We start from the raw sequence: 27,507 nt of genomic DNA on the forward strand, positions 1-27,507 counted from the left end.
GCATACAGCTTCCAGAGCTCAAAAATGTGCGATTCTATCCCAAGTGCCTGATTTTGGATATTACGGGTTAATATATAAAATAAAGCTGTGACCTAATTTTCCACCCAGCAAGAAGTGTCTGTCATATTTTGGAAGTTACAGTTTACTGATATTTGTGTTATGGGTAAACAATTAAAGTGCCCTTACAGGTGGTTTACCTAAGGTGTTCTGTTGCATGCCCTCCAGTCTGTAATAAAGCGATTCAGGAGGCGCCAAACAGGTGTTTTTGTGTCTCTGGGAGCGATAACTATTCTCATCCTCTACATTATCGGGGCTTGTTTTGTGCCGGATGAGACAATGGGGCACATTTACTTACCCGGTCCATTCGCGTTCCAGCGGCGGCTTCACCGACGAGCATTCGGGTCTTCCGGCGATTCATAAAGGTCCTGTGCCAGATGTCCACCAGGTGTCGCTGCTGCGCCGCTGTCCGCCGAGTTGCGTCGGAGTTCACTGATCTCTTCCTGGTGCATGTGAGTATGGGGCGTGCCAAATCCGTGCGGTTTTCGTTCAACCACGCCCCCCGATTTCCGTCTCGAGCAAGCCAGCGCCGATGCGCCACAATCCAATCGCATGCGCCAAAATCCCAGGGCAATTCAGGAAATATTGGTGCAAATCGGAAATATTCGGGTAACACGTCGGGAAAACGCGAATCGGGCCCTTAGTAAATGACCCCCAATAAATTTATTTTACTGTTTTTTCATATTTATTATGTATAATATTTTGTAAAACTTTTTTAGGGGGGACATGATTGGTGTTATACTACAATCTGTCTGTACTGCAGTGCATTATTACTGCCAGCTTCAGGATTTGGGGTGCACCTGACTGTATAAGGAAGGTTCCCCTAGACTGGGGGCTGATGTTATTAGATGCAAAGGAGGGGTAAAAGTTTGGGTTCTATTGCACTATAATAGGGTTGGTGATCTGAGCCTTTAACATGTGTTCTCCCCCCTCCCCTGTTACCTCATAATGTCCTCCCATCCTACACTAGCTGAGGTTATATATATTACTGATCACTCAAGGATATCTCCCTCTTTTAGGCGACACTCGAGCTGTTCCTGTTTTACCTTTGTATTTTATAGTTAATTTCCAGTCGCAGCAGGCGCAATGATGGGAGGTGGGAGGTGGTGATTGCTCGGTTGGCCGACTTGCCAGCTGGGAGTCCAGGCCTACAGCTTCCAGAGCTCAAAAATGTGTCATTCTATCCCAAGTGCCTGATTTTGTATATTACGGGTTAATATATAAAATAAATAAAGCTGTGACCTAATTTTCCACCCAGCTATAAGTGTCTGTCATATTTTGGAAGTTACTTATATAGTTAAAGTGTACTGATATTTGTGTTATGGGAAATCAATTAAAGTCCCTTACAGGTGGTTTACATGAGGTGTTCTGCTGCCCTCCGGTCTGGGCCTCATAGGCTTCTGTAGCCGACAGACCCGGGGGCCTTGATCATATGTCCAGGTGCAATGGCGACGCTCCAGCACCCCACATTCATGTTGCAGGGGTGGAGGGGGACGACAGAGGGAACCCCCTTTACAATCGCCAATAATCAGTTATGGGGTTAAAAAGCAGGGACCAGGCTCTGAGTAACTGCTGCCGGAAATCGCTCTCCACAGGACGAGTATGTTCTTCATGATGTGTAAAGTCTCATCAGCACCAACATACTCGTCCTACATCACTAACTGGTCATGGAAGGACACAAACTGCTGGTCCATCATCTTAAGTCACTTGTCTTCTTAATCTGGAAATAGTTTGTGGTCCTCATCTTCACATGTCGTCAATGTCTCGAGTCCTCCAGACTTCCTACAAGGCGAATATCGAAAATGGAAATTTTTCTAATAAAGACGCAAACTCTTTCATCTAAATTGCATCAGATATAATATTTACCACAGAATTCTGAGCCAGAAGATTCTATGGATGTGACACTATGGGGGTCATTTACTAAGGGCCCGATTGGCGTTTTCCCGACGTGTTACCCGATTTTTCCTTGTATTGCCCCGGGATTTTGGTGCACGCGATCGGATTGTGGCGCATCGGCGCTGGCATGTACGCGGCGGAAATCGGGGGGCGTGGCCGAACGAAAACCCAACGAATTCGGAAAAACCGCCGCATTTTTTAAAAAAAAGTGTTGCGGGACTTGTGCTTACCTTCACTAGGAATAGGCCAGTGTACTTCAGTGCATTCCAGCGGGCCTCGGCGGACTTCAGCGCAGCAGCGCCACCTGCTGGACGTCAGAGGGTGAATCTCGGCTGGACCCAAATCCACCGCAGAGAACGCGCCGCTGGATCGCAAATGGACCGGGTAAGTAAATCTGCCCCAATGTGGGGTATCTATCAGGACACCGGCCTAGAAGCCCTGGAATAATCGCAGACAATAGCTTATTGTTGCCGCTTGCAATTATTTTCCCCTTTCTGCTGATGTGAAGGGGGGAACGGCCGGCAGGGGAGAGGCGGTCCAGGACATTCCTCTGCCCTCACTGCAGCCGGTGACTTGTCATACGAGAAAAGTCACCAGCTGCACTTATGCCAGGTAGGACAAGGACGGAGGAGATATCGCCAGTCTGCTGTTTTGCTACTGTTTGAAAGCTGCCAATAGAAGAAACTGTGACTTGCTTAAAGATCTCGGCTCCTCTCTGTGTCCCTGGCTGCCTCTACCATCACAGGCCTCCTGTAACATCTCCATCTGGGAAAGGGATATCTTCCACACATTTGGCCACATCCGGTGGATAGCATGTCTCAGGCCGTCTCATTCCTGGAGAGATAGCATGTCTCAGGCCGTCTCATTCCTGGAGAGATAGCATGTCTCAGGCCGTCTCATTCCTGGAGAGATAGCATGTCTCAGGCCGTCTCATTCCTGGAGAGATAGCACGTCTCAGGCCTTCTCATTCCTGGAGAGATAGCACGTCTCAGTCTGTCTCATTCCTGGAGAGATAGCACGTCTCAGTCCGTCTCATTCCTGGAGAGATAGCACGTCTCAGTCCGTCTCATTCCTGGAGAGATAGCACGTCTCAGTCCGTCTCATTCCTGGAGAGATAGCACGTCTCAGTCCGTCTCATTCCTGGAGAGATAGCACGTCTCAGGCCGTCTCATTCCTGGAGAGATAGCATGTCTCAGCCGTCTCATTCCTGGAGAGATAGCATGTCTCAGGCCTTCTCATTCCTGGAGAGATAGCATGTCTCAGCCGTCTCATTCCTGGAGAGATAGCATGTCTCAGCCGTCTCATTCCTGGAGAGATAGCATGTCTCAGGCCTTCTCATTCCTGGAGAGATAGCATGTCTCAGGCCGTCTCATTCCTGGAGAGATAGCATGTCTCAGGCCTTCTCATTCCTGGAGAGATAGCATGTCTCAGGCCATCTCATTCCTGGAGAGATAGCATCCACCGCTATCCACCGCAGAGAACGCGCCGCTGGATCGCAAATGGACCGGGTAATTAAATCTGCCCCAATGTGGGGTATCTATCAGGACACCGGCCTAGAAGCCCTGGAATAATCGCAGACAATAGCTTATTGCTGCCGCTTGCAATTATTTTCCCCTTTCTGCCGATGTGAAGGGAGGAACGCCCGGCAGGGGAGATGGTCGGCGCAGGAGATTCCTCTGCCCTCACTGCAGCCGGTGACTTGTCATACGAGAAAAGTCACCAGCTGCACTTATGCCAGGTAGGACAAGGACGGAGGAGATATCGCCAGTCTGCTGTTTTGCTACTGTTTGAAAGCTGTCAATAGAAGAAACTGTGACTTGCTTAAAGATCTCGGCTCCTCTCTGTGTCCCTGGCTGCCTCTACCATCACAGGCCTCCTGTAACATCTCCATCTGGGAAAGGGATATCTTCCACACAAATGGCCACATACTTCTGGTTGCTTCATCTTATTCACCTTGGGATGGATGAGGCCTACATCAGAACTCCAGGCTTCTGTAACACCTGTGTCCTAGCTAGTATCATACCTGGTCACTCACTTTGGGTTCTATTTCCTGCTGCCACCACATGCATCACAGCAACAGTCGAAATGGCCTGAGACATGCTATCTCTCCAGGAATGAGAAGGCCTGAGACATGCTATCTCTCCAGGAATGAGACGGCCTGAGACATGCTATCTCTCCAGGAATGAGAAGGCCTGAGACGTGCTATCTCTCCAGGAATGAGACGGCCTGAGATGTGCTATCTCTCCAGGAATGAGACGGCCTGAGACGTGCTATCACTCGAGGAATGAGAAGGCCTGAGACGTGCTATCTCTCCAGGAATGAGACGGCCTGAGACCTGCTATCTCTCCAGGAATGAGACGGCCTGAGACATGCTATCTCTCCAGGAATGAGAAGGCCTGAGACGTGCTATCTCTCCAGGAATGAGACGGCCTGAGACATGCTATCTCTCCAGGAATGAGACGGCCTGAGACGTGCTATCTCTCCAGGAAAGAGACGGCCTGAGACGTGCTATCTCTCCAGGAATGAGACGGCCTGAGACGTGCTATCTCTCCAGGAATGAGACGGCCTGAGACGTGCTATCTCTCCAGGAATGAGACGGCCTGAGACATGCTATCTCTCCTGGAATGAGAAGGCCTGAGATGTGCTATCTCTCCAGGAATGAGGCGGCCTGAGACGTGCTATCTCTCCAGGAATGAGACAGCCTGAGACATGCAATCTCTCCAGGAATGAGACGGCCTGAGACATGCAATCTCTCCAGGAATGAGACGGCCTGAGACGTGCTATCTCTCCAGGAATGAGACGGCCTGAGACGTGCTATCTCTCCAGGAATGAGAAGGCCTGAGACGTGCTATCTCTCCAGGAATGAGACGGCCTGAGACGTGCTATCTCTCCAGGAATGAGACGGCCTGAGACGTGCTATCTCTCCAGGAATGAGAAGGCCTGAGACGTGCTATCTCTCCAGGAATGAGAAGGCCTGAGACGTGCTATCTCTCCAGGAATGAGACGGCCTGAGACGTGCTATCTCTCCAGGAATGAGACGGCCTGAGACGTGCTATCTCTCCAGGAATGAGACGGCCTGAGACGTGCTATCTCTCCAGGAATGATAAGGCCTGAGACGTGCTATCTCTCTAGGAATGAGACGGCCTGAGACGTGCTATCTCTCCAGGAATAAGAAGGCCTGAGGCATGCTATCTCTCCAGGAATGAGACGGCCTGAGGCGTGCTATCTCTCCAGGAATGAGACGGCCTGAGACGTGCTATCTCTCCAGGAATGAGACGGCCTGAGTCATGCTATCTCTCCAGGAATGAGACGGCCTGAGACGTGCTATCTCTCTAGGAATGAGACGGCCTGAGACGTGCTATCTCTCCAGGAATGAGACTGCCTGAGACATGCCATCTCTCCTGGAATGAGACGGCCTGAGACGTGCTATCTCTCCAGGAATGAGACGGCCTGAGACATGCTATCTCTCCAGGAATGAGAAGGCCTGAGAAGTGCTTTCACTGTCTAAAGCAGGGAAGTCTGATCCTTCTGGAATAGATGTATTGGTTTCGCTTTGATCCCACATCAAGTTATTAGGCTTCCTAAAGGTCATCCTTGATTTATAAGGACCTGCCTTACAAAGTAGTCAAGAAACAATGGGGCATATTTACTTACCCGGTCCTGTCGCGATCTGGATGGTCGGATGAAGATGAAGTCCGGTGCGATTCACAAGCTTGTGCGCCCGAGATCCTGCATGTGTTGCTTCCCCGCTGAGGTCCGCCAGAGTTCACCTTCTTCTTCCTGGTGTACGTATGTGTCTTGCTATGTTAAATCTTGAATGTTAAATCCCGTACGTTGTCTGAATCCATCGGCCCGCCCCCGATTTGTGTCACATGAAACCCGGCGCCGATGGGCCAAAATCTGATCACGTGCGCCAAAAACCTTTTCTAAATGCGGTGCACATCGGAAATCGTCGGGTATTCCGATGATAGTGTGGACCGCGGACCCTTAGTAAATGAGTCCCAATGTGTTGCTTATGCCATGACTTTAAGTGAAGTGATAGTCAGACGAGGACCTACCTGGACATTGGAGAAGAGCTTTGAGTTCATTCGTTTTCTCTCGCATCCTCCCCCTGTCCCTCTTATCAGTGTTTGACATCAGTAGAAGGTCGGTGGCCCATTCCTGAATACTGGGCTGGTCCTTCAGGATCTCCATCTTCCGGTGATCGCTGCTGTCCTCCAGATCATCAATGACCACCAGGACATTCTGCCTCCCTGTACACAGGAGAGATCATCAGCCGGAGGTCATGTTCTTGTGTTTTTGAGAGCTGCACGTTTGGCTTGGAAGATTATTAAAGATTTCTAATAAGAAAGGATCCTGCACCACTAGATAGTGGCAACAACTTCTGACGTTCCTTTATTCCATTAAAAGTGATGATACATCAGATAACACACAAGGTAGATAGCATAGATCTACGTGTTTCGGCTTGGCCAGCAATGCCTTATTCATCATTAATAAAGGAACTTCAGAATTTGTTGCCACTACCTCGGAGGGCTGGATCCTTTTGTCTTCTATTTGAGTCCATCTCAAATAGAAGACAACTTAGAGCCACTTAGACTCCGGTCCTAGGTGTCGGCTAGTACCATCTCCCGCGGTGGTCCAGGGGGTTCACTGACCCTGACAACAGGTCAGAATAGACATACAGCGATGACCCATGTATAGTGGAAGGCTTTCTGTAGGCTTTATGGGTATCTACAGACACATTATTGGTGGCCTCACATGTTCCATACAGTTTCTCTCTTTGGGACTTGCATTCCTATTGGCTCCCCTAAACCTCTCATTAGTTTCTTACCCAGAAGATTATTGAGAGTTTCCAGTTCCTGGTCGTACAGAGAATCAGTCACATTGGTGACGCTGACGCTTCCTCTGTTCTTGGTGTGATAAATGATCCCGAATGTGCATTCACCGATGTTATCCAGAAAGTTCTGGTATGTCTGGTTGTTAGTGATCAGGAAACTGGTGACACTGGTGACGAGATGGGGGAAATCCTCTGATCTGAGCGAATCCACCAGCCAGGAGAATTCCCTCTCACTGGACCTGGAGAAGATTCCTACTTTGTGACCTTCCATTTCTCTCCACTAATAAGAAAGAGAATAAATATTGTTCAGTGGAGAAGATGAAGGAGCAACTCAGGGGGAGTCACATTTATCCTTAGCCACATATACGATCACTCATGGACCTTGACCTGGTAATGGTGGACGCCCTCACATAGGAGCCACCACTTTCTAGAAGTTAAAAGACTTGGTAGCAGTTTACATCCTCCCTTCTGGATCCTGGGGGATTCCTAGTCAATGTTCCTGTGTCACCTCTCAGTGTCCGGTGGGGTCACAGACCACCTCAGGTGCTGTACGGAGCCACCATGGAGCATGCGATCACGAGACCTTAACCAGCCTTGACCTGCAGCCTATGCCAGTACATCTACATCACATTATATTGGGCCCACCATCACGTTAGTCGTGACATTTGGTGGTCACCTCTTCTATAATCTCTCACCTGTGATGTGTAATATCCACTTTCATCACCTGAGGAGATAGCAGGACACATGGTGAGGTCATGTACTTGTGTATCCTCATCATTGAAGAATTATGATAACAATCAAGATCTTTACCATATGGACGGCGTCTGCTCGACGTGTTCCGGCTTCTCGGCTCATATTTTACTAAATCTACGGAGATGACGTCATCTATGATGTAACAATCTGTCAGGCACAAATGAAGAACATGAAGTGGCAAGAAGAAGTAGAGGGAGATCTTATAAGATTTCTGAACATCTGATCCACGAACAAACATTGACCTGACCCGATCTGTACACGGAGAGAAGCTGGAAACTGGGAAAAGTGCAGTCGGGAGGACTGGGAAATGAAAGTGGCTCTCGAAAAAATGTTAAAAGTAGTCCCGTGTTATGGGGGGGTCTAAAATCTCAGAAGGTGGAGTCAACACAAGAGGGCGGAGTCAGAAAATGAAGAATAAAAATGAAGCCAATAAATTGATGACATTCCTTTTATACATACAGTGTAATGATGTGCTGCAGCAGCTGAGGTGTGTACTATGAGGTTCTGTAGCAACTGAGGTGTGCGTTATGATGTTCTGCAGCAGCTGATGTGTGAATGTTGATGCTCTGCAGCAGTCGAGGTGTGTATTATAATGTTCTGCAGCAGCTGACATGTGTGTTATTATGTTCTGCAGCAGAGATCACTAAGTGCAACCCCCGGTAACACGCAGTCTGAAAAACAACACATATCATAAATAAATATTATATATCATAACTATAAAATCAGACAGTTGAGTGACTAAAAAAACTACACTATCACTAATCAACAATATCCGGCATCTATAGAAGAGTACAAAATGAGAACGATATTATACCACAATGAAGCAGCTGCTCGGGCCGGACATGTGGGGGCATTACATCCAGGTACATGGGGCAATACATCCAGGCACAGGGGGCATTACCTCCAGGTACAGGGGGCATAACATCCAGGCACAGGGTGCATTACATCCAGGCACAGGGGGCATTACATCCAGGCACAGGGGGCATTGAATCCAGGCACAGAGGGGATTAAAACCAGGTACATGGGGATTACATCCAGGCACAGGGGGCATTACATCCCGGTATAGGGGAATTACATCCGGGTACATGGGGCATTACATCCAGGTACATGAGGCATTATATCCAGGTTCAGGGGGCATTACATCCAGGTACAGGGGGGATTACATCCAGGTACATGGGGCATTACATCCAGGTACAGGGGGGATTACATCCAGGCACAGGGGGGATTACATCCAGGTACATGGGGATTACATCCAGGTACAGGGGGCATTACATCCAGCCACAGGGGGCATTACATCCAGGCACAGGGAGCATTACATCCAGGCACAGGGGGCATTGCATCAAGGCACAGGGGGCATTACATCCAGGCACAGGGGGCATTATATCCAGGCACAGGGGGGATTACATCCAGGTACATGGGGATTACATCCAGGTACAGGGGGCATTACATCCAGGTACAGGGGGCATTACATCCAGCCACAGGGGGCATTACATCCAGGCACAGGGAGCATTACATCCAGGCACAGGGAGCATTACATCCAGGCACAGGGGGCATTACATCCAGGCACAGGGGGCATTACATCCAGGCACAGGGAGCATTACATCCAGGCACAGGGGGCATTACATCCAGGTACTGGGAAGATTACATCCAGGAACAGGGTGCATTACATCCAGATACAGGAGCACTACATCCAGGCACAGGGGTCTTTACATCCAGGCAAAGGGGGCATTACATCCAGGCGCAGAGGGCATTACATCCAGGTACATGGGGATTACATCCAGGCTCAGGGGGGATTACATCCAGGTACATGGGGATTACATCCAGGCACAGGGTGCATTACATCCAGGCACAGGGAGCATTACATCAAGGCACAGGGAGCATTACATCCAGGCACAGGGGGCATTACATCCAGGTACTGGGAAGATTACATCCAGGAACAGGGGGCATTACATCCAGATACAGGAGCATTACATCCAGCCACAGGGGGCATTACATCCAGGTACAGGGGGCATTATATCCAGGCACAGGGGGCATTACATCCAGGTACATGGGGATTACATCCAGGTACAGGGGGCATTACAACCAGCCACAGGGGGCATTACATCCAGGCACAGGGAGCATTACATCCAGGCACAGGGGGGCATTACATCCAGGTACTGGGAAGATTACATCCAGGAACAGGGTGCATTACATCCAGATACAGGAGCACTACATCCAGGCACAGGGGTCTTTACATCCAGGCACAGGGGGCATTACATCCAGGCGCAGAGGGCATTACATCCAGGTACATGGGGATTACATCCAGGCTCAGGGGGCATTACATCCAGACATATGGGCATTACAACCAGACACAGGGGGCATTACATCCAGCTACATGGGGCATTACATCCAGGTACAGGGGGCATTACATCCAGCACAGGGGGCATTACATCCAGGCACAGGGGGCATTACATCTAGGTACAGGGGGCATTACATCCAGGCACAGGGGGCATTACATCCAGGTACAGGGAGCATTACATCCAGATACTGGAAGGAATACATCCAGGTACAGGGGGCATTACAACCAGATACAGGGGCATTACATCCAGGCACAGGGGGCATTACATCCAGGCACAGGGGGCTTTACATCCAGGCACACGGGGCATTGCAACCAGGCACAGAGGGCATTACATCCAGGTACAGGGGTCTTTACATCCAGATACAGGGGCATTACATCCAGGCTCAGGGGGCATTAAATCAAGGCACAGAGGGGATTACAACCAGGTACATGGGGATTACATCCAGGCACAGGGGGCATTACATTCAGGCGCAGGGAGGATTACATTCAAGCACAGGGTGCATTACATCCGGGCACAGGGGGCATTACATCCTGGCACAGGGTGCATTACATCCAGGTACAGGGGGCATTGAATCCAGGCACAGAGGGGATTACACCCAGGTACATGGGGATTACATCCAGGCACAGGGGGCATTACATCCCGGTATAGGAGAATTACATCCAGGTACATGAGGCATTATATCCAGGTTCAGGGGGCATTACATCCAGGTACAGGGGGCATTACATTTAGATAAATGGGACATTACATCCAGGTACAGGGGGCATTACATCCAGACACAGGGGGCATCACATCCAGGTACATGGGGATTACATCCAGACACAGGGGGCATTACATCCAGACAAAGGGAGCATTACATCCAGTTACAAGGGGATTATATCCCGGCACAGGGGGCGTTACATGGGGCATTACATCCAGGTACAGGGGCATTACATCCAGGTACATAGGGATTACATCCAGGCACAGGGGGCAATACATCCAGGTACATGGGGATTACATCCAGGTACAGGGGTTTTACATCCAGATACAGGGGGATTACATCCAGGCACAGGGGGAATTACATCCAGGCACAGGGGGCATTACATCCAGGCACAGGGGACATTACATTCAGGTACAGGGGGATTACATCCAAGCAGAGGGGGCAATACATCCAGGTACAGGGGGATTACATCCAGGTACAGGGGTCATTACGTCCAGGTACAGGGGGATTACATCCAGGCACAGGGGGAATTACATCCAGGCACAGGGGGAATTACATCCAGGCACAGGGGGCATTACATCCAGGCACAGGGGGCATTACATCCAGGCACAGGGTGCATTACATCCAGGTACAGGGGTCATTACGTCCAGGTACAGGGGACATTACATCCAGGCACAGGGGTTTTACATCCAGATACAGGAGGAAAACTTCCAGGCACAGGGGGCATTACATCCAGGTACAGGGGGATTACATCCAGGCACAGGGAGCATTACATCCAGGCACAGAGGGCATTACATTCAGGTACATGGGGATTACCTCCAGGCACAGGGGGCATTATATCCAGGCACAGGGGGCTTTACATCCAGGCACAGGGGGAATTACATCCAGGCACAGTGGGATTACATCCAGGCACAGGGGGCATTACATCCAGACACAGTGGGATTACATCCAGGCACAAGGGGCATTATATCCAGGCACAGGGGGCTTTACATCCAGGCACAGGGTGCATTACATCCAGGTACAGTGGGATTACATCCAGGCACAGGGGGCATTACATCCAGACACAGGGGGCATTACATCCAGGCACAGAGGGCATTACATCCAGGTACAGGGGTCATTACATCCAGATACAGGGGCATTACATCCAGGCACAGGGGGCATTACATCCAGGCACAGGGGTTTTACATCCAGATACAGGGGCATAACATCCAGGCACAGGGGGCATTACATTCAGGTACATGGGGATTACATCCAGGCACAGGGGGCAATACATCCAGGTACAGGGGGATTACATCCAGGTACAGGAAGCATTACTTCCAGGCACATGGGGATTACATCCAAGCAGAGGGGGCAATACATCCAGGTACAGGGGCATTACATCCAGGTACAGGGGGCATAATATCCAGGTACAGGGGGCATTACATCCAGGTACAGGGGGCATTACATCCAGGTACAGGGGGCATTACATCCAGGCACAGGGGGCATTACATCCAGGCACAGGGGGAATTACATCCAGGCACAGGGTGCATTACATCCAGACACAGGGGGGCATTACATCCAGGCACAGAGGGCGTTACATCCAGGTACAGTGGGATTACATCCAGGCACATGGGGAATTACATCCAGGCACAGGGGGCATTACATCCAAGCACAGAGGGAATTACATCCAGGTACAGGGGTCATTACATCCAGCTACAGGAGGGATTACATCCAGTCACAGGGGGCATTACAGATAGGTAGAGGGGGCATTACATCCAGGTACAGGTGGATTACATCCAGGCACATGCGGCATTACATCCAGGCACAGGGGGATTACATCCAGCCACACGGCGCATTACATCCAGGCACAGGGGTCAATACATCCAGCCACAGGGGTCAATACATCCAGACACAGGGGACATTACATCCAGGCATAGGGGGGAATACATCCAGGTACAGGGGCATTACATCCAGGTACAGGGGGCATTATATCCAGGTACAAGGGGATTAAATCCAGGTACAGGGGGCATTACGTCCAGGTACAGGGGGAATTATATCCAGGCACAGAGGGCATTACATCCAGGTACAGTGGGATTACATCCAAGCACATGGGGAATTACATCCAGGTACAGGGGGCATTATATCCAGGTACAAGGGGATTAAATCCAGGTACAGGGGGCATTACGTCCAGGTACAGGGGGAATTATATCCAGGCACAGAGGGCATTACATCCAGGTACAGTGGGATTACATCCAAGCACACGGGGCATTACATCCAGGCAGAGGGGGCATTACATCCGGGCTCAGGGGGCATTACATCCAGGCACAGGGGGCATTACATTCAGGCACAGGGGGCATTACATCCAGGCACAGAGGGCATTATTTCCAGGCACAGAGGAAATTACAACCAGGTACAGGGGGCATTACATCCAGGCACAGGGGGCATTACATCCAGGAACAGCGGGCATTACATCCAGGCACAGGGGGCTTTACATCTGGGCACAGGGGGTATTGCAACCAGGCACAGAGGGCATTACATTCCTGCACAGGGGCATTACATCCAGGTACAGGGGCATTAAATCCAGGCACAGAGGGGATTACAACCAGGTACATGGGGATTACATGCAGGCACAGGGGCATTACATCCAGGTACATGAGGATTACGTCCAGGCACAGGGGGCATTACATCCAGACATAGGGGGCATTACATCCAGGTACATGGGGATTACATCCAGGCTCAGGGGGCATTACATCCAGACATAGGGGGCATTACATCCAGGTACAAGGGGATTACATCCAGGCACAGGGGGCGTTACATCCAGGTACATGGGGCATTACATCCAGACACAGAGGGCATTACATCCAGGCACAGGGGGCATTACATCCAGGTACATAGGGATTACATCCAGGCACAGGGGGCATTACATCAAGGCACAGGGGGCATTACATCCAGGTACATAGGGATTACATCCAGGCACAGGGGGCAATACATCCAGGTACAGGGGGATTACATCCAGGTACAGCGGGCATTACATCCAGGTGCAGGGGGCATTACATCCAGTTACAGGGGGCATTACATCCAGGTACAGGGGGCATTACATCCAGGCACAGGGGGAATTACATCCAGGCACAGGGGGCATTACATCCAGGCACAGGGGGCATTACATTCAGGTACATGGGGATTACATCAGGGCACTTGGGGCATTACATCCAGGCACATGGGGATTACATCCAGACACAGGGTGCATTACATCCAGGCACATGGGGATTACATCCAGACACAGGGTGCATTACATCCAGGCACAGGGAGCATTACGTCCAGGTAAAGGGGGCATTACAACCAGGTACAGGGGTTTTACATCCAGGCACAGGGGGAATTACATCCAGGCACAGGGGGAATTACATCCAGGCACAGGGTGCATTACATCCAGGCACAGGGAGCATTACGTCCAGGTAAAGGGGGCATTACAACCAGGTACAGGGGTTTTACATCCAGGCACAGGGGGAATTACATCCAGGCACAGGGGGAATTACATCCAGGCACAGGGGGCATTACATTCAGGTACATGGGGATTACCTCCAGGCACAGGGGGCATTACATTCAGATACTTTGGGATTACATCCAGGAACAGGGTGCATTACATCCAGACACAGGGGGCATTACATCCAAGAAGAGGGGGCAATACATCCAGGTACAGGGGCATTACATCCAGGCACAGGGGGCATTACATTAAGGTACATGGGGATTACATCCAGGAACAGGAAGCATTACATCCAGGCATATGGGGAAAACATCCAGGTACAGGGGCATTACATCCAGGTACAGGGGGCATTACATCCAGGTACAGGGGGATTACATCCAGGTACAGGGGGCATTACATCCAGGCACAGGGGGATTACATCCAGGGACAGGGGGCATTACATCCAGGTACAGGGGGATTACATCCAGGTACAGGGGGCATTACATCCAGGTACAGGGGGATTACATCCAGGTACAGGGGGCATTATGTCCAGGTACAGGGGTTTTACATCCAGATACAGGGGGATTACATCCAGCCACAGCGGGAATTACATCCAGGCAAAGAGGGCATTACATACAGGTACAGGAGGCATTACATCCAGGCACATGGGGAATTACATCCAGGAACAAGGGGCATTACATCCAGGCACAGAGGGCATTCCAGGTACAGTGGGATTACATCCAGGTACAGTGGGATTACATCCAGGCATATGGGGAAATACATCCAGGCACAGGGTGCATTACATCCAGGTACAGGGGGATTACATCCAGGTACAGTGGGATTACATCATGGCACATGGGGCATTACATCCAGGTACAGGGGTTTTACATCCAGATACAGGGGGATTACATCTAGGCACAGGGGGAATTACATCCAGGTACAGGGGGCATTACATCCAGGTACAGGGGTTTTACATCCAGATACAGGGGGATTACATCCAGACACAGGGGGCATTAAATCCAGGCACAGGAAGCATTACATCCAGGTACAGGGGCATTATATCCAGGTACAGGGGCATTACATCCAGGTACAGGGGGCATTACATCCAGGTACAGGGGGATTACATCCAGGTACAGGGGGCATTACATCCAGGCACAGGGGGATTACATCCAGGGACAGGGGGCATTACATCCAGGTACAGGGGGATTACATCCAGGTACAGGGGGCATTACATCCAGGTACAGGGGGATTACATCCAGGTACAGGGGGCATTATGTCCAGGTACAGGGGTTTTACATCCAGATACAGGGGGATTACATCCAGCCACAGCGGGAATTACATCCAGGCAAAGAGGGCATTACATACAGGTACAGGAGGCATTACATCCAGGCACATGGGGAATTACATCCAGGAACAAGGGGCATTACATCCAGGCACAGAGGGCATTCCAGGTACAGTGGGATTACATCCAGGTACAGTGGGATTACATCCAGGCATATGGGGAAATACATCCAGGCACAGGGTGCATTACATCCAGGTACAGGGGGATTACATCCAGGTACAGTGGGATTACATCATGGCACATGGGGCATTACATCCAGGTACAGGGGTTTTACATCCAGATACAGGGGGATTACATCTAGGCACAGGGGGAATTACATCCAGGTACAGGGGGCATTACATCCAGGTACAGGGGTTTTACATCCAGATACAGGGGGATTACATCCAGACACAGGGGGCATTAAATCCAGGCACAGGAAGCATTACATCCAGGTACAGGGGCATTATATCCAGGTACAGGGGGCATTACATCCAGGCACAGGAAGCATTACATCCAGGTACAGGGGCATTACATCCAGACACAGGGGGCATTACATCCAGGCACAGGGAGCATTACATCCAGGCACAGGGTGCATGACATCCAGGCACAGGGTGCATGACATCCAGTCACAGGGGGCAATACATCCAGGCACAGGGTGCATTACATCCAGGTAACCTCCAGGATTTGTGTCGCAAGATCAGCACTTACATGCACCAGGAAGAAGAAGTTGAACTCTGGCGGAACTTGGCGCAGAAGCGCCACCTGCTGTATATCGGGCGCACGACCTTAGTGATTCCAGGCAGATCCCGAATCAGCCTCAGACAACGCGCTGCGGGATCACGACTGGACTGGGTAAGTAAATGTGCCCCATTTTGTTCCCTATTTGTTCATTTTATGTCGTTTATTATGTGTTTTTAGTGTAACTAATGAACCTGTAGGACTCCGCCCTCTGTGGGCACCAGAACCATCCGCCCAGCATAGAGTCCACCAGGATCCAAAGAACCTCCCTGCAGTCCCAAGTCTCAAAGCTGCACGTCCTTGGCTGCTTGGGCCTGCAGGAAGAGTGAGGACATGTAGAAAGGGCGCATTGTCTTACTGCTTAGATGGCCATGTTGGCACTTTGCGATACAGAATTGGGTTTTGGTTGTAGTTTGGGCACTCTGTCACTCACCATCACTGATATAGATGGTCCCAAAACCTCACCTGATCCCTGCAGCTGCCTCTGTAGTTGTCTCTTTATCTCTTTCTGAATCTTCTTCTTCTTGTCCAGGTCAGAGACAAGGAGTAAAGTGCTGAACCATTGTGCGGCCCGGTGGTGAGTGCACAGGAGGCGGGACTTCTCATGTTCACTGCTGTCCTTCACATCATCGATGAGAACCATCACCTTCTGCTTCCCTGTACAAGGCAGAGATCACAGGTCACCATGATATATGGGCCAATCCAGCCACCAGCCACAGCCACCAGCCACAGGCACCATCCACAGCCACCAGCCACAGCCACCAGCCACAGCCACAACCACCAGCCACAGCCACCAGCCACCAGCCAAAGCCAAAGCCACCAGCCACAGCCACCAGCCACAGCCTGAGGTGACATTTATCTGCTCTGTAGACACTTTGATTCTGGGTTTCTTTGGCCTGAGGGCCGTATGAACCAAGGTCATTCTCTCACGACTCTGGTCTTACCGAGTATAGAGCCGAGGGTCTCCAGCTCCAGGTGGTACTTTATGGAGGTGACATTATCCCGCTCCCTCCTCTGGGTCTGGTAGAGGATCCCAAATGTACAATCTCTGGCATCATCTATGAACTTCCTCATGTTGTCATTGGAGATGTGACAGCAGTGGACAGAGCTGACGCCAAGGCTGCAATCCTTCGATCTGAGCATCTTCACCAGCCAGGAGTAATCACTATCAGGAGATCTGGAGAAGATTCCCACCCTGTGACCTTCCATCTCCTGCCTCTGATTACAGAAGGAACATACAAGGATCATTATTACTGGACATAGAAGACCGCAAGAGCACAATACTGGTGTGAACAGCCCCCAAGAGGAGAGGGGGAGGAGTATTATAGATCTCAGTTGATCTGACACTTTGATCTTGAATGATTGGTGGATCCCCAACCCCTGGACACTTACCTGTGAGGGAAGTCCATAAGTAGGACCTGCGGAGGAAATGAAGAAGATGAGATGATGTCTCCACCATCCACATAATGTAACTACAGAGATAACCTGATAATCTGGAGGCTCATCTTATGTCTTTTCACCTGTGCTGTTGTCGGGTCTCTCCCTGTGATACTGCTGATGACTGATGCCGTTGTCGGGTCTCTCCCTGTGATACTGCTGATGACTGATGCTGTTGTCAGATCTTTCCATGTGATACTGCTGATGACTGATGCTGTTGTCAGATCTTTCCATGTGATACTGCTGATGACTGATGCTGTTGTCAGATCTTTCCCTGTGATACTGCTGGTGACTGATGCTGTTGTCCGGTCTCTCCCTGGGATACTGCTGATGACTGATGCTGTTGTCGGGTCTCTCCCTGGGATACTGCTGATGACTGATGCTGTTGTCGGGTCTCTCCCTGTGATACTGCTGATGACTGATGCTGTTGTCGGGTCTCTCTCTGTGATACTGCTGATGACTGATGCTGTTGTCCGGTCTTTCCCTGTGATACTGCTGATGACTGATGCTGTTGTCGGGTCTCTCTCTGTGATACTGCTGATGACTGATGCTGTTGTCCGGTCTTTCCATGTGATACTGCTGATGACTGATGCTGTTGTCGGGTCTCTCCCTGTGATACTGCTGATGACTGATGCTGTTGTCGGGTCTCTCCCTGTGATACTGCTGATGACTGATGCTGTTGTTATATCTCTCCCTGTGATACTGCTGATGACGGATGCTGTTGTCGGATCTCTCCCTGTGGTATTGTTGATGACTGATGCTGTTGTCGGATCTCTCCCTGTGATACTGCTGATGACTGATGCTGTTGTCGGACCTCTCATTGTGGTATTGCTGATGACTGTTGTCTTTGAAGAATGATTTTCTTCTTATACTCAGTCGCACTGAAGAGATTTCAGAAACAGATCTCATCACATCATTTATTATTATTATCAAATTCACCAAATCTGTAAAACACTTTGGGCCACATTTCTCGTATGTCTGTATTATGTGTAGGGTCCTGTGGAGTGTGCGGGGGGCGGCAGATGACTGAATACTGGGGCTCGGCGCCCCCTGAATCTGGCGCCTCCTGCACTGCTGCAGCTTCTTCCTGCTGCAGAATTGTGGCGCAGTAATAAATGTGGCGCAAACTCCGTCTCAGCAGTAACAGCCGCTGTATGTGCCGAATCTCCTGTCTTATCGGACACAGAGCAGCCACAACACAAAACTGGTGCAGACTTTACAATAAATGTGGGACACTGAGTGGAAATTACTAGTTTTATGGCTCTAAAGGCAGAGAAACACGTGAGAGAAGGACACGAGGGACGGAGTCTGTGACCAGAGACATTTACAGGAGGTGGAGAAAAGGCTGAAGGACATTTTAAATTGAAGCAGAAAGTTTGGGGAGTTCTGGACTTTCCTCCCGCTCTCCATAGACATCCTGATAGGTGACCAGACCCCGGAGTGTGACTTATGGGGGAATGTACATTATGGGGCAGTGACTGTACTGCGCTGGGGAATATGATGGCGCTATAGCAGGATATCCATGAGTACAATTCTATGGTAAAGCTCCACATGTTTCCGGACATTTCCCTCCTTACCTTCCTCCTTCTTCTTGCTCCTCACATTGGGCGGGGGATGCTCATTCACTAGATGGCTCAGGTAATCAGATCGAGTTTCCCTTTTGCTGAAGAGGATGAGATTCTCCCTGTAAAGGTAACGGGTTTCCTGGAGGACTCTCCTCTTCTCCCGGTCACTGCTGTCCTCCAGATTGTGGAGAATAAGGATCCTGTTCTTCTGTTCTACAGAGACAACATCACAGGACCCAGAAAAACATCAAGATGAGACTGTTACATGTCCCCAGACCCGAGACTGTGGTGACGAGGGACGTGTTCTATAATGTGATACATCTGCCACAGTCCAGCTCTACCATAATGTGATGCATCTGCCACAGTCCAGCTCTACCATAATGTGATACATCTGCCACAGTCCAGCTCTACCATAATGTGATGCATCAGCCACAGTCCAGCTCTACCATAATGTGATACATCTGCCACAGTCCAGCTCTACCATAATGTGATACATCTGCCACAGTCCACAGCTCTACCATAAGATATTGGGAATTATTTACTAAGGTCCCGCGGCCACATTTACATCAGGTTTTCCGACGTTTTCGGGGATCGCGCTGGTGATTGCGTTGCATGCGATTGTTTTGTGCTGCAATTGCATTGGCTTTCACGCTACACAAATGGGGGGGGGCCGTCGGACAATCAAATTGTGTCGCAAGACATGCACTTACATGCACCGGGAGGAAGATGGTGAACTCTGGCGGACCTGAGCGGGGAAGCGACACATGCAGGATCTCGAGCGCACGATCTTGATAAATCGCGGCAGAGTTCATCCTCGTCGGACAACGCACCTCGAGGATCGCGCAGGGACTGGGTAAGTAAATCTGCCCCATTGTCTAAAACCTGACCTGATATTTGTTACTATTAGAGGGATTTGGTGGCAAAGGTGTCTTTGGATTCATGACCATCCACTCATAGAGGTGGGAGAGATCAGTGAATTATAATAACTAGTTGAGTAAATATGTCCGTAATCAGTGGTCCTAAGGGGTCAAAGGGGAGGTATCTTCGAAAAGGGGAGTGTAGGGGAACAAAGAGGGGGAGGTTTGGGAGGTAAGTTCAGCCAAAGCGCTTGGGATTTTAGGTGGTTCCTCTTCCATTCTGCTTATTTGGGAAACTTTACTTGCCCAGTGAGACCGGGATGGAGCTGCGGTTGATCCATGAGGCCACGATAATTGACCTTGTGGCTTGGATTGAAACCACAGGGTTTTGTTAATGTGTGTTGTGTGGGAAGTGGGCACCAGATTTAAAAATAGAATTGCAGGGGTAATTGAGGGGACCCCTGGGCAAACACTGCTGATAGTCGAAGTTGTGGAGTCACAGAAAGGGCGGCAATTGGTGCAATCCCACTTAATGTGGAAATCTCCAGGAAAGGTCTGGGATTTGGTTGTTATTTTGTTGGAGAACGACTGACGTCTTATAGCACCTACTCACCAACCTATAGAATGTCTCTTGAAGGGTTTTGCATCTAAAGGGGCTGGGGTTGTCTCGCAAAATCTGACATATTTCCAAATCTGAGAAAAAGACTTTCAATTCTTTACCCCCGCCTGTATGAGGTGGAGGGGTTTGGTTTGGTTCGTCACCAGTAGTCTATAGTGTGTGGAGAGGAGCTCGCTGCTGGGTGATTTGGATGAGATTCTTTCAAATCTTGTGAGTTCTCTTATGGTCTCTCCCTTGCGAATAAGTTCTTTAGATTTAGATCTCAATCCATAGAGGGGGTGGGGGGCCCTGTCACGTACTAGGTCCTCTATGGTTTTCTCATGCAGTAGTCCTTGCAGGGCTATATCCGGGGGGCTATTTGTGGATTCCATACGCAGGTAATCACCTACTCCTGTAGTGGGTAAGGAATGCTTCCAGAAAATCTCTACATGAGGGAATTTGTGCCAAATTTTGAATGGCGCTCTCGTGATGGAGTTAACACTTCCCGGGATGTATGGAGGGTGAACTGCATGAGGGAATATTGAACAAGAGATTCCTCTATTAGGTTATATAGTTTGGAGGAGCATTTTTGTACCAGTCCACTATTTGGCTAAGATGAATGGCTTTATAGTAAGTATAGATGTCCAGGAGTCCCACCACTCCTAACTGTATGTTATATGAAAGCCTGAGCCCTGTCCCTTTCCAAAGATAGTGAGTAATCTCTTCAATGTGTTGAGGTAAGGTAGTGTTTGCATGAGGTAGGTAATCTTGGGGATCACAAACTTTTTGAGAAGGTTTGATCTGCCTAATCAAGAGATGTGTGATGTTTTCCAGCTCTTGGAATTAGAAAAAGGGGAGTGTAATTCAATGAAAACCAAGTACGTGGATCAGTAGCGATATTGATCCCCAGAAAGGTGATGGAGCAGTCTGACCAAGGGAAAGGAGGGATCGTTTAGCTCTCATGATAGATGCTGACGAGCAAGATATGTTTGGCGCTCCTGACTTTGATGAATTTATTTTGAAATTGAAGACAGTTTGAAACTCCTCACAGATTGTGGCTGGGGTTGGGAAAGCTGTCTCAGGGTTGGCTACAATTATAAGAAGGTCATCAGCAAACGCTGCAGTGCAGAACATCCTGGGTTGGAATTCATTTTACTTGCAGGTGTTGGCATATATGCTGTATGAGGGTCTCCATGGTCAGAACATAAAGAGAGGGGGGGCGGAGCTGACCACTGCACAAGATGACAGCTTAGACCAGGAGCTCCGCGTGCCTCATACAATGTCCCGGACATTGGGGTGGACATTCTGGCCACCAGATATCAAGCAGGCGCAAAACAGGCAAGGAGAAAGGAGGATCGGAGTCTCCTGTAGCCACAAGGCCCAAGATGGTGCCGAACCACTCACCAGCATCAGAGGCGTCGGAACACAACATTAGACTCAACTTCGCTGAGGCGGTGAGAGCTAAATTACATGCCAAAGGCAGCCAACTAAACCATACCCTTCTAATGTTAGAAGATCAGGAGAACCGGAATCGCCGGAAAAATATCTACCTGAAAGGCCTACCTGAACTTTGGGCTGCAGACGCGCTGCCACGTATCATGCAGCAGATCTTCACAACCCTGCTAGGTGCAGATCGCGCCGAGAAGGTAACAATCGAGAGGGTCCATAGAGCCCCTAGGCCTAAACCAGCTCCTTCTGACCCACCCAGGGACATAGTCTGTGGGCAATCCTTAGCAAGGCCAGAGAAGATGGCGACCTACAATATGAAGGATCCAAGATTGCCCTCTATCAGGACTTAGCCACCTCTAGACTGGCAAAACGACATCTACTCAGGCCGCTGCTGGCCAAATTGAGAGACCAAAATGTGCAGTATAAATGGCTTTTCCCGTTCAGCCTACAATTAACCAAAGGGAATAGACATACCGTAATCAGACATCCAAGAGACTTGGAGAAGGCATGGAAAACCTGGGAAATAGACCCCATCATCATTCCTTCACGGCTCCCGGCCGCTGACAAAATTGAATTCCCGACACCAAAACCATGTACTCCGTGACAACTAGTGGCACCACCAAAACCGTCCAGAGAGAAGAAAAGGGGTGCCAGAAGGGAGGACACTTGAATTCTCTAAGGAAGACGGGTTCCCCTTCTTCTTATGTTATGCCCTTCATTGCTGGGCATGTATCCTTTACTCAAGTTGGACGCTGATCGTGCAGTATACCCTCCAACAGTGGGGTAACTGTATGTTGGCACCACAAGCCATTCCTTGATGGCTCTCATACTCATTGTTTATGTTTGTTTACCTGGATTTCCTCCCCGCCACCCCCCCCCCCCCCCTCCAGGAGGCTCAATTAAGGAGAGACGCCCTGATCCGATCCCCACAAGAAGCAAAATCTAGTCTTAGGAACCGAATATGATGGCAACACTATCTATTACAACCTGAAACTTAAAGGGCCTTAAAGGGGTTTTCTTCAATTGGATGTTAATAAACAAAATGTTCCTGTGTGAAGATAATTTCTCATAAATGTCGCCATGTTGTCCCTTAGAAACCAGATAGCTTCCTCGGATACGACCACGTCACACTCTGGCAGCGGTGGCCAGACAAGCGCTATGAAGCCTGCTGGACCACCAGGACTCAGCAATCATTACCACAGGGTGGCTGTAGGACATGTAGTAACTAGAGATGAGCGAGCTCTAAAATGCTCGTTATTCGAGACGAACTTTTCCCGATGCTCAAGTGCTCGTCTCGAATAACGAGCCCCATAGAAGTCAATGGGAGACTCGAGCATTTTTCAAGGGGACCAAGGCTCTGCACAGGGAAGCTTGGCCAAACACCTGGGAACCTCAGAAAAGGATGGAAACACCACGGAAATGGACAGGAAACAGCAGGGGCAGCATGCATGGATGCCTCTGAGGCTGCTTAAACGCACCATTATGCCAAAATTATGGGCAACAGCATGGCCATGACAGAGTGACAGAATGAAGCTAGATAGCATCTAAAACATCCAATAATTGACCCTGACACTATAGGGGACGGCATGCAGAGGCAGCGGCAGCAGTGGCAGGCTAGAGAGTCTCATGGCGACATACCCTAAATGGACTCAGGCTTCAAACCAATGGGTGGCAGAGAGGAACCAAAGGAGGTGAGCAAGAAATGATTTCCTATGTCAACAAAAGGTTGACGGTATATTTAGTCGATAACACAGCATGGTGGTGACATAGTGACCAAGTTCCATAATGTATCTGGTGAAACACCCGAAAAATGAGCCTGACACAGCTCGTTTGATAAGGGGACAACATGTGGAGGCAGCCATGGAGACGACTTCCATGATTAAGAACGACAGTATGGGGCATCCAAATTGCGCTGCTATGATTGCAACTTCAGGTCTCCAGCATGGCGGCGACAGATGGGCCGAGTTCCACTATGTATCTGGTGAAACACCTGAAAATTCTGCCTGACACAGCTCGTTTGATAAGGGGACCATGTATGGAGGCTGTGAACTAGTAGTAGATTAAAGGTGCTGCAGTTAAAACTATGTTAGTTGGATCTTGGGATGGAGCTGGCGCTCCGCTGCCAGGCGAGCTTTCGCCTGTCTCTCGGCTACTCCCCAAACAGCACTTCTAAGAACCTTTTGTATAAGATCAAGTGTAGTAGCGTTCTTATAAGTTTGGGTTATGGCAGGTGAGGGGAATGTAAACAGATGCGCAAGAAGCGCTGAAATAATATCGGTAAATGATAAAAGTTTGCCAGTATATTTTGTGGATAACACAGCAGGGTGGCGACAAAGTTAACAAGATTGATGTGGAAGCCATGAAAACAACCCAAAATTCTGCCTGACACAGCTCGTTTGATAAGGGGACGATGTATGGAGGCAGCTATATGGACAACGTGTGGAGGCAGCTAAAAAGGCGACGTGTGGAGGCTGCTATGGAGACAATTTAATTTGGAAAGTGCCTGTATGTGGCAGTCCAAAAAAGTTTTCAAACCAGAGGAGCAGGTAGGTGGTCCTCCAGAAAAATTAAATAGATTGAGTGGCTGTATGTGGCACTCCCAAAAATTGTTTAAAACAGAGGACCGGGTAGGTGGCCCTCCAGAAAAATTAAATACATAGAGTACTAAAGCTAGAGCCAGTTGGCCCTGGCAAAAAAATAGCCAGTTTCCTCTGCTTTAGTGTACAAAGAGGAGGAGAAGGAGGAAAATGAGGAGGATGAGTGCATAAATTATTCAGGTTGAGCTTCCTTCACCTGGTGGAGAATGGAAATCCTGAGAAATCCAGGCTTTATTCATCTTGATAAGCGTCAGCCTGTCAGCGCTGTCAGTCGACAGGCGTGTGCGCTTATCGGTGATGATGCCACCAGCTGCACTGAAAACCCGCTCGGACAACACGCTAGCGGCAGGGCAGGCAAGAACCTCCAAGGCGTACAGCGCCAGTTCGTGCCACATGTCCAGCTTTGAAACCCAGTAGTTGTAGGGAGCTGTGTGATCATTTAGGACGATGGTATGGTCAGCTACGTACTCCCTCACCATCTTTCTGTAAAGATCAGCCCTACTCTGCCGAGACTGGGGACATGTGACAGTGTCTTGCTGGGGTGACATAAAACTGGCAAAGGCCTTGTAAAGCGTACCCCTGCCAGTGCTGGACAAGCTGCCTGCTCGCCTACTCTCCCTCGCTACTTGTCCCGCAGAAGTACGCCCTCTGCCGCTAGCGCTGTCAGAAGGGAAATACTGTTTCAGCTTGTGCACCAGGGCCTGCTGGTATTCATGCATTCTCACACTCCTTTCCTCTCCAGGGATGAGAGTGGAAAGATTTTGCTTGTACCGTGGGTCCAGGAGAGTGAATACCCAGTAATCGGTGCTGGAATAAATTCTTTGAACGCGAGGGTCACGGGATAGGCAGCCTAGCATGAAATCTGCCATATGCGCCAGAGTCCCAACGCGCAAGAATTCACTCCCCTCACTGGCCTGACTGTCCATTTCCTCCTCCTCCAAGTCCTCTTCTTCTGCCCATACACGCTGAACAGTGAAGGACTGAACAATGGTCCCCTCTTCTGTCTCGCCAACATTCTCCTCCTCTTCCTCCTCCACCTCCTCCGATATGCGCTGAGAAACAGACCTGAGGGTGCTTTGGCTATCAACAAGGGAAACTTCTTCCCCCGTCTCTTGTGACGAGCGCAAAGCTTCCGACTTCATGCTGACCAGAGAGTTTTTCAACAGGCCAAGCAGCGGGATGGTGAGGCTGATGATGGCGGCATCGCCACTGACCATCTGTGTTGACTCCTCAAAGTTACTCAGCACCTGACAGATATCAGACATCCACGTCCACTCCTCATTGTAGACTTGAGGAAGCTGACTGACCTGACTACCAGTTCTGGTGGAAGTTGACATCTGACAGTCTACAATCGCTCTGCGCTGCTGGTAAACTCTGGATAACATGGTTAATGTTGAATTCCACCTCGTGGGCACGTCGCACAACAGTCGGTGAGCAGGCAGTTGGAGGCGGCGCTTCGCTGCCCTGAGAGTGGCAGCATCTGTGCTGGACTTTCTGAAATGCGCACAGATGCGGCGCACCTTCGTGAGCAAATCAGACAGATTGGGGTATGTCTTGAGGAAACGCTGAACTATCAGATTTAACACATGGGCCAGGCATGGCACATGTGTCAGTCTGCCGAGTTGCAGAGCTGCCACCAGGTTACGGCCGTTGTCACACACAACCATGCCTGGCTTCAGGTTCAGCGGTGCCAGCCACAGATCAGTTTGCGCCGTGATGCCCTGTAATAGCTCTTGGGCGGTGTGCCTTTTATCGCCTAGGCTCAGCAGTTTGAGCACCGCCTGCTGTCTCTTAGTGACGGCACTGCTGCTGTGCCTAGAGCTACCTACTGATGGCGCCATGCCCACGGATGGTAATTCGGAGGAGGAGGTGGAGGAGGGGTGGGAGGAGGAGGAGGCATAGTAGGCCTGAGAGACCTGGACCGAGGTAGGCCCCGCAATCCTCGGCGTCGGCAGTATATGACCAGCCCCAGGGTCAGACTCGGTCCCAGCCTCCACCAAGTTAACCCAATGTGCCGTCAGTGATATATAGTGGCCCTGCCCGGCAGCACTCGTCCACGTGTCCGTGGTCAGGTGGACCTTGTCAGAAACGGCGTTGGTCAGGGCATGGATGATGTTGTCTGACACGTGCTGGTGCAGGACTGGGATGGCACATTGGGAAAAGTAGTGGCGGCTGGGGACCGAATACCGAGGGGCGGCCGCCGCCATGAGGTTTCGAAAGGCCTCGGTCTCTACCAGCCTATAGGTCAGCATCTCCAGGCTGAGCAGTTTGGAGATGTGGACGTTGAGGGCTAGGGCGTGTGGGTGGGTTGCACTATACTTCCTTTTGCGCTCCAGCGTCTGGGGTATGGAGAGCTGAACGCTGGTGGATGCTGTTGAGGATCGTGGAGGCGAAGATGGGGTTTTCGCACGGGAGGTGTTTGGGCCGGGGTCCTGGGCAGGGGGCTGACTAGCAGATGAAACAGGGGGAGGAGCAGTGGTGTGCCCGGCTGGAGGTGAACGGGCTTGGTGCCATTGAGTGGAATGTTTAGCATTCATATGCCTGCGCATACTGGTGGTAGTTAAGCTAGTAGTGGTGGAACCCCTGCTGATCCTGGTGTGGCACAGGTTGCACACCACAGTCCGTCGGTCATCCGGTGTTTCTTTAAAGAACCTCCAGACTTCTGAAAATCTAGCCCTCGCCACGGGAGCTTGACTACGGGCAACATTTGGCGCTGATGCACCAGCTCTGGCTCTGCCTCTCCGTCTGGCCCCACCACTGCCTCTTCCAACCTGTTCTGGTATAGGACTCGCCTCCGTCTCAGAAGCACTGTGTTCACCCGGCCTATCAACCCAGCTTGGGTCTGTCACCTCATCATCCTCCGATCCCTCAGTCTGCTCCCCCCTCGGACTTCCTGCCCTGACAACAACTTCACCACTGTCTGACAA

The 27,507-nt window shown here is 50.3% G+C and overlaps 1 protein-coding gene across 2 annotated transcripts in view; it reads right to left on the reverse strand.

The window, feature by feature from the left end:
• Window positions 1-684: 684 nt before the first annotated feature.
• LOC140075792 (uncharacterized) overlaps window positions 685-27,507 on the reverse strand; it is a 35,590-nt gene continuing 8,767 nt past the window's right edge. For both annotated transcript variants that reach the window (XM_072122107.1, XM_072122106.1), the window contains 10 exons: window positions 19,092-19,292; window positions 17,598-18,395; window positions 17,470-17,495; window positions 17,022-17,295; window positions 16,543-16,734; window positions 7,601-7,690; window positions 7,486-7,514; window positions 6,785-7,070; window positions 6,012-6,206; window positions 685-1,839 (listed from right to left, as the gene is read on the reverse strand). In XM_072122107.1, the coding sequence (XP_071978208.1) occupies window positions 1,814-1,839; window positions 6,012-6,206; window positions 6,785-7,070; window positions 7,486-7,514; window positions 7,601-7,690; window positions 16,543-16,734; window positions 17,022-17,295; window positions 17,470-17,495; window positions 17,598-18,395; window positions 19,092-19,292 (2,117 nt within the window). In that variant the 3' untranslated portion in view covers window positions 685-1,813. The remainder of the gene's footprint in view (window positions 1,840-6,011; window positions 6,207-6,784; window positions 7,071-7,485; window positions 7,515-7,600; window positions 7,691-16,542; window positions 16,735-17,021; window positions 17,296-17,469; window positions 17,496-17,597; window positions 18,396-19,091; window positions 19,293-27,507) is intronic.

This window comes from Engystomops pustulosus, chromosome 8 (genome assembly GCF_040894005.1).
Source record: "Engystomops pustulosus chromosome 8, aEngPut4.maternal, whole genome shotgun sequence".
In the NCBI taxonomy this organism is placed as follows: Eukaryota; Metazoa; Chordata; class Amphibia; order Anura; family Leptodactylidae; genus Engystomops; species Engystomops pustulosus.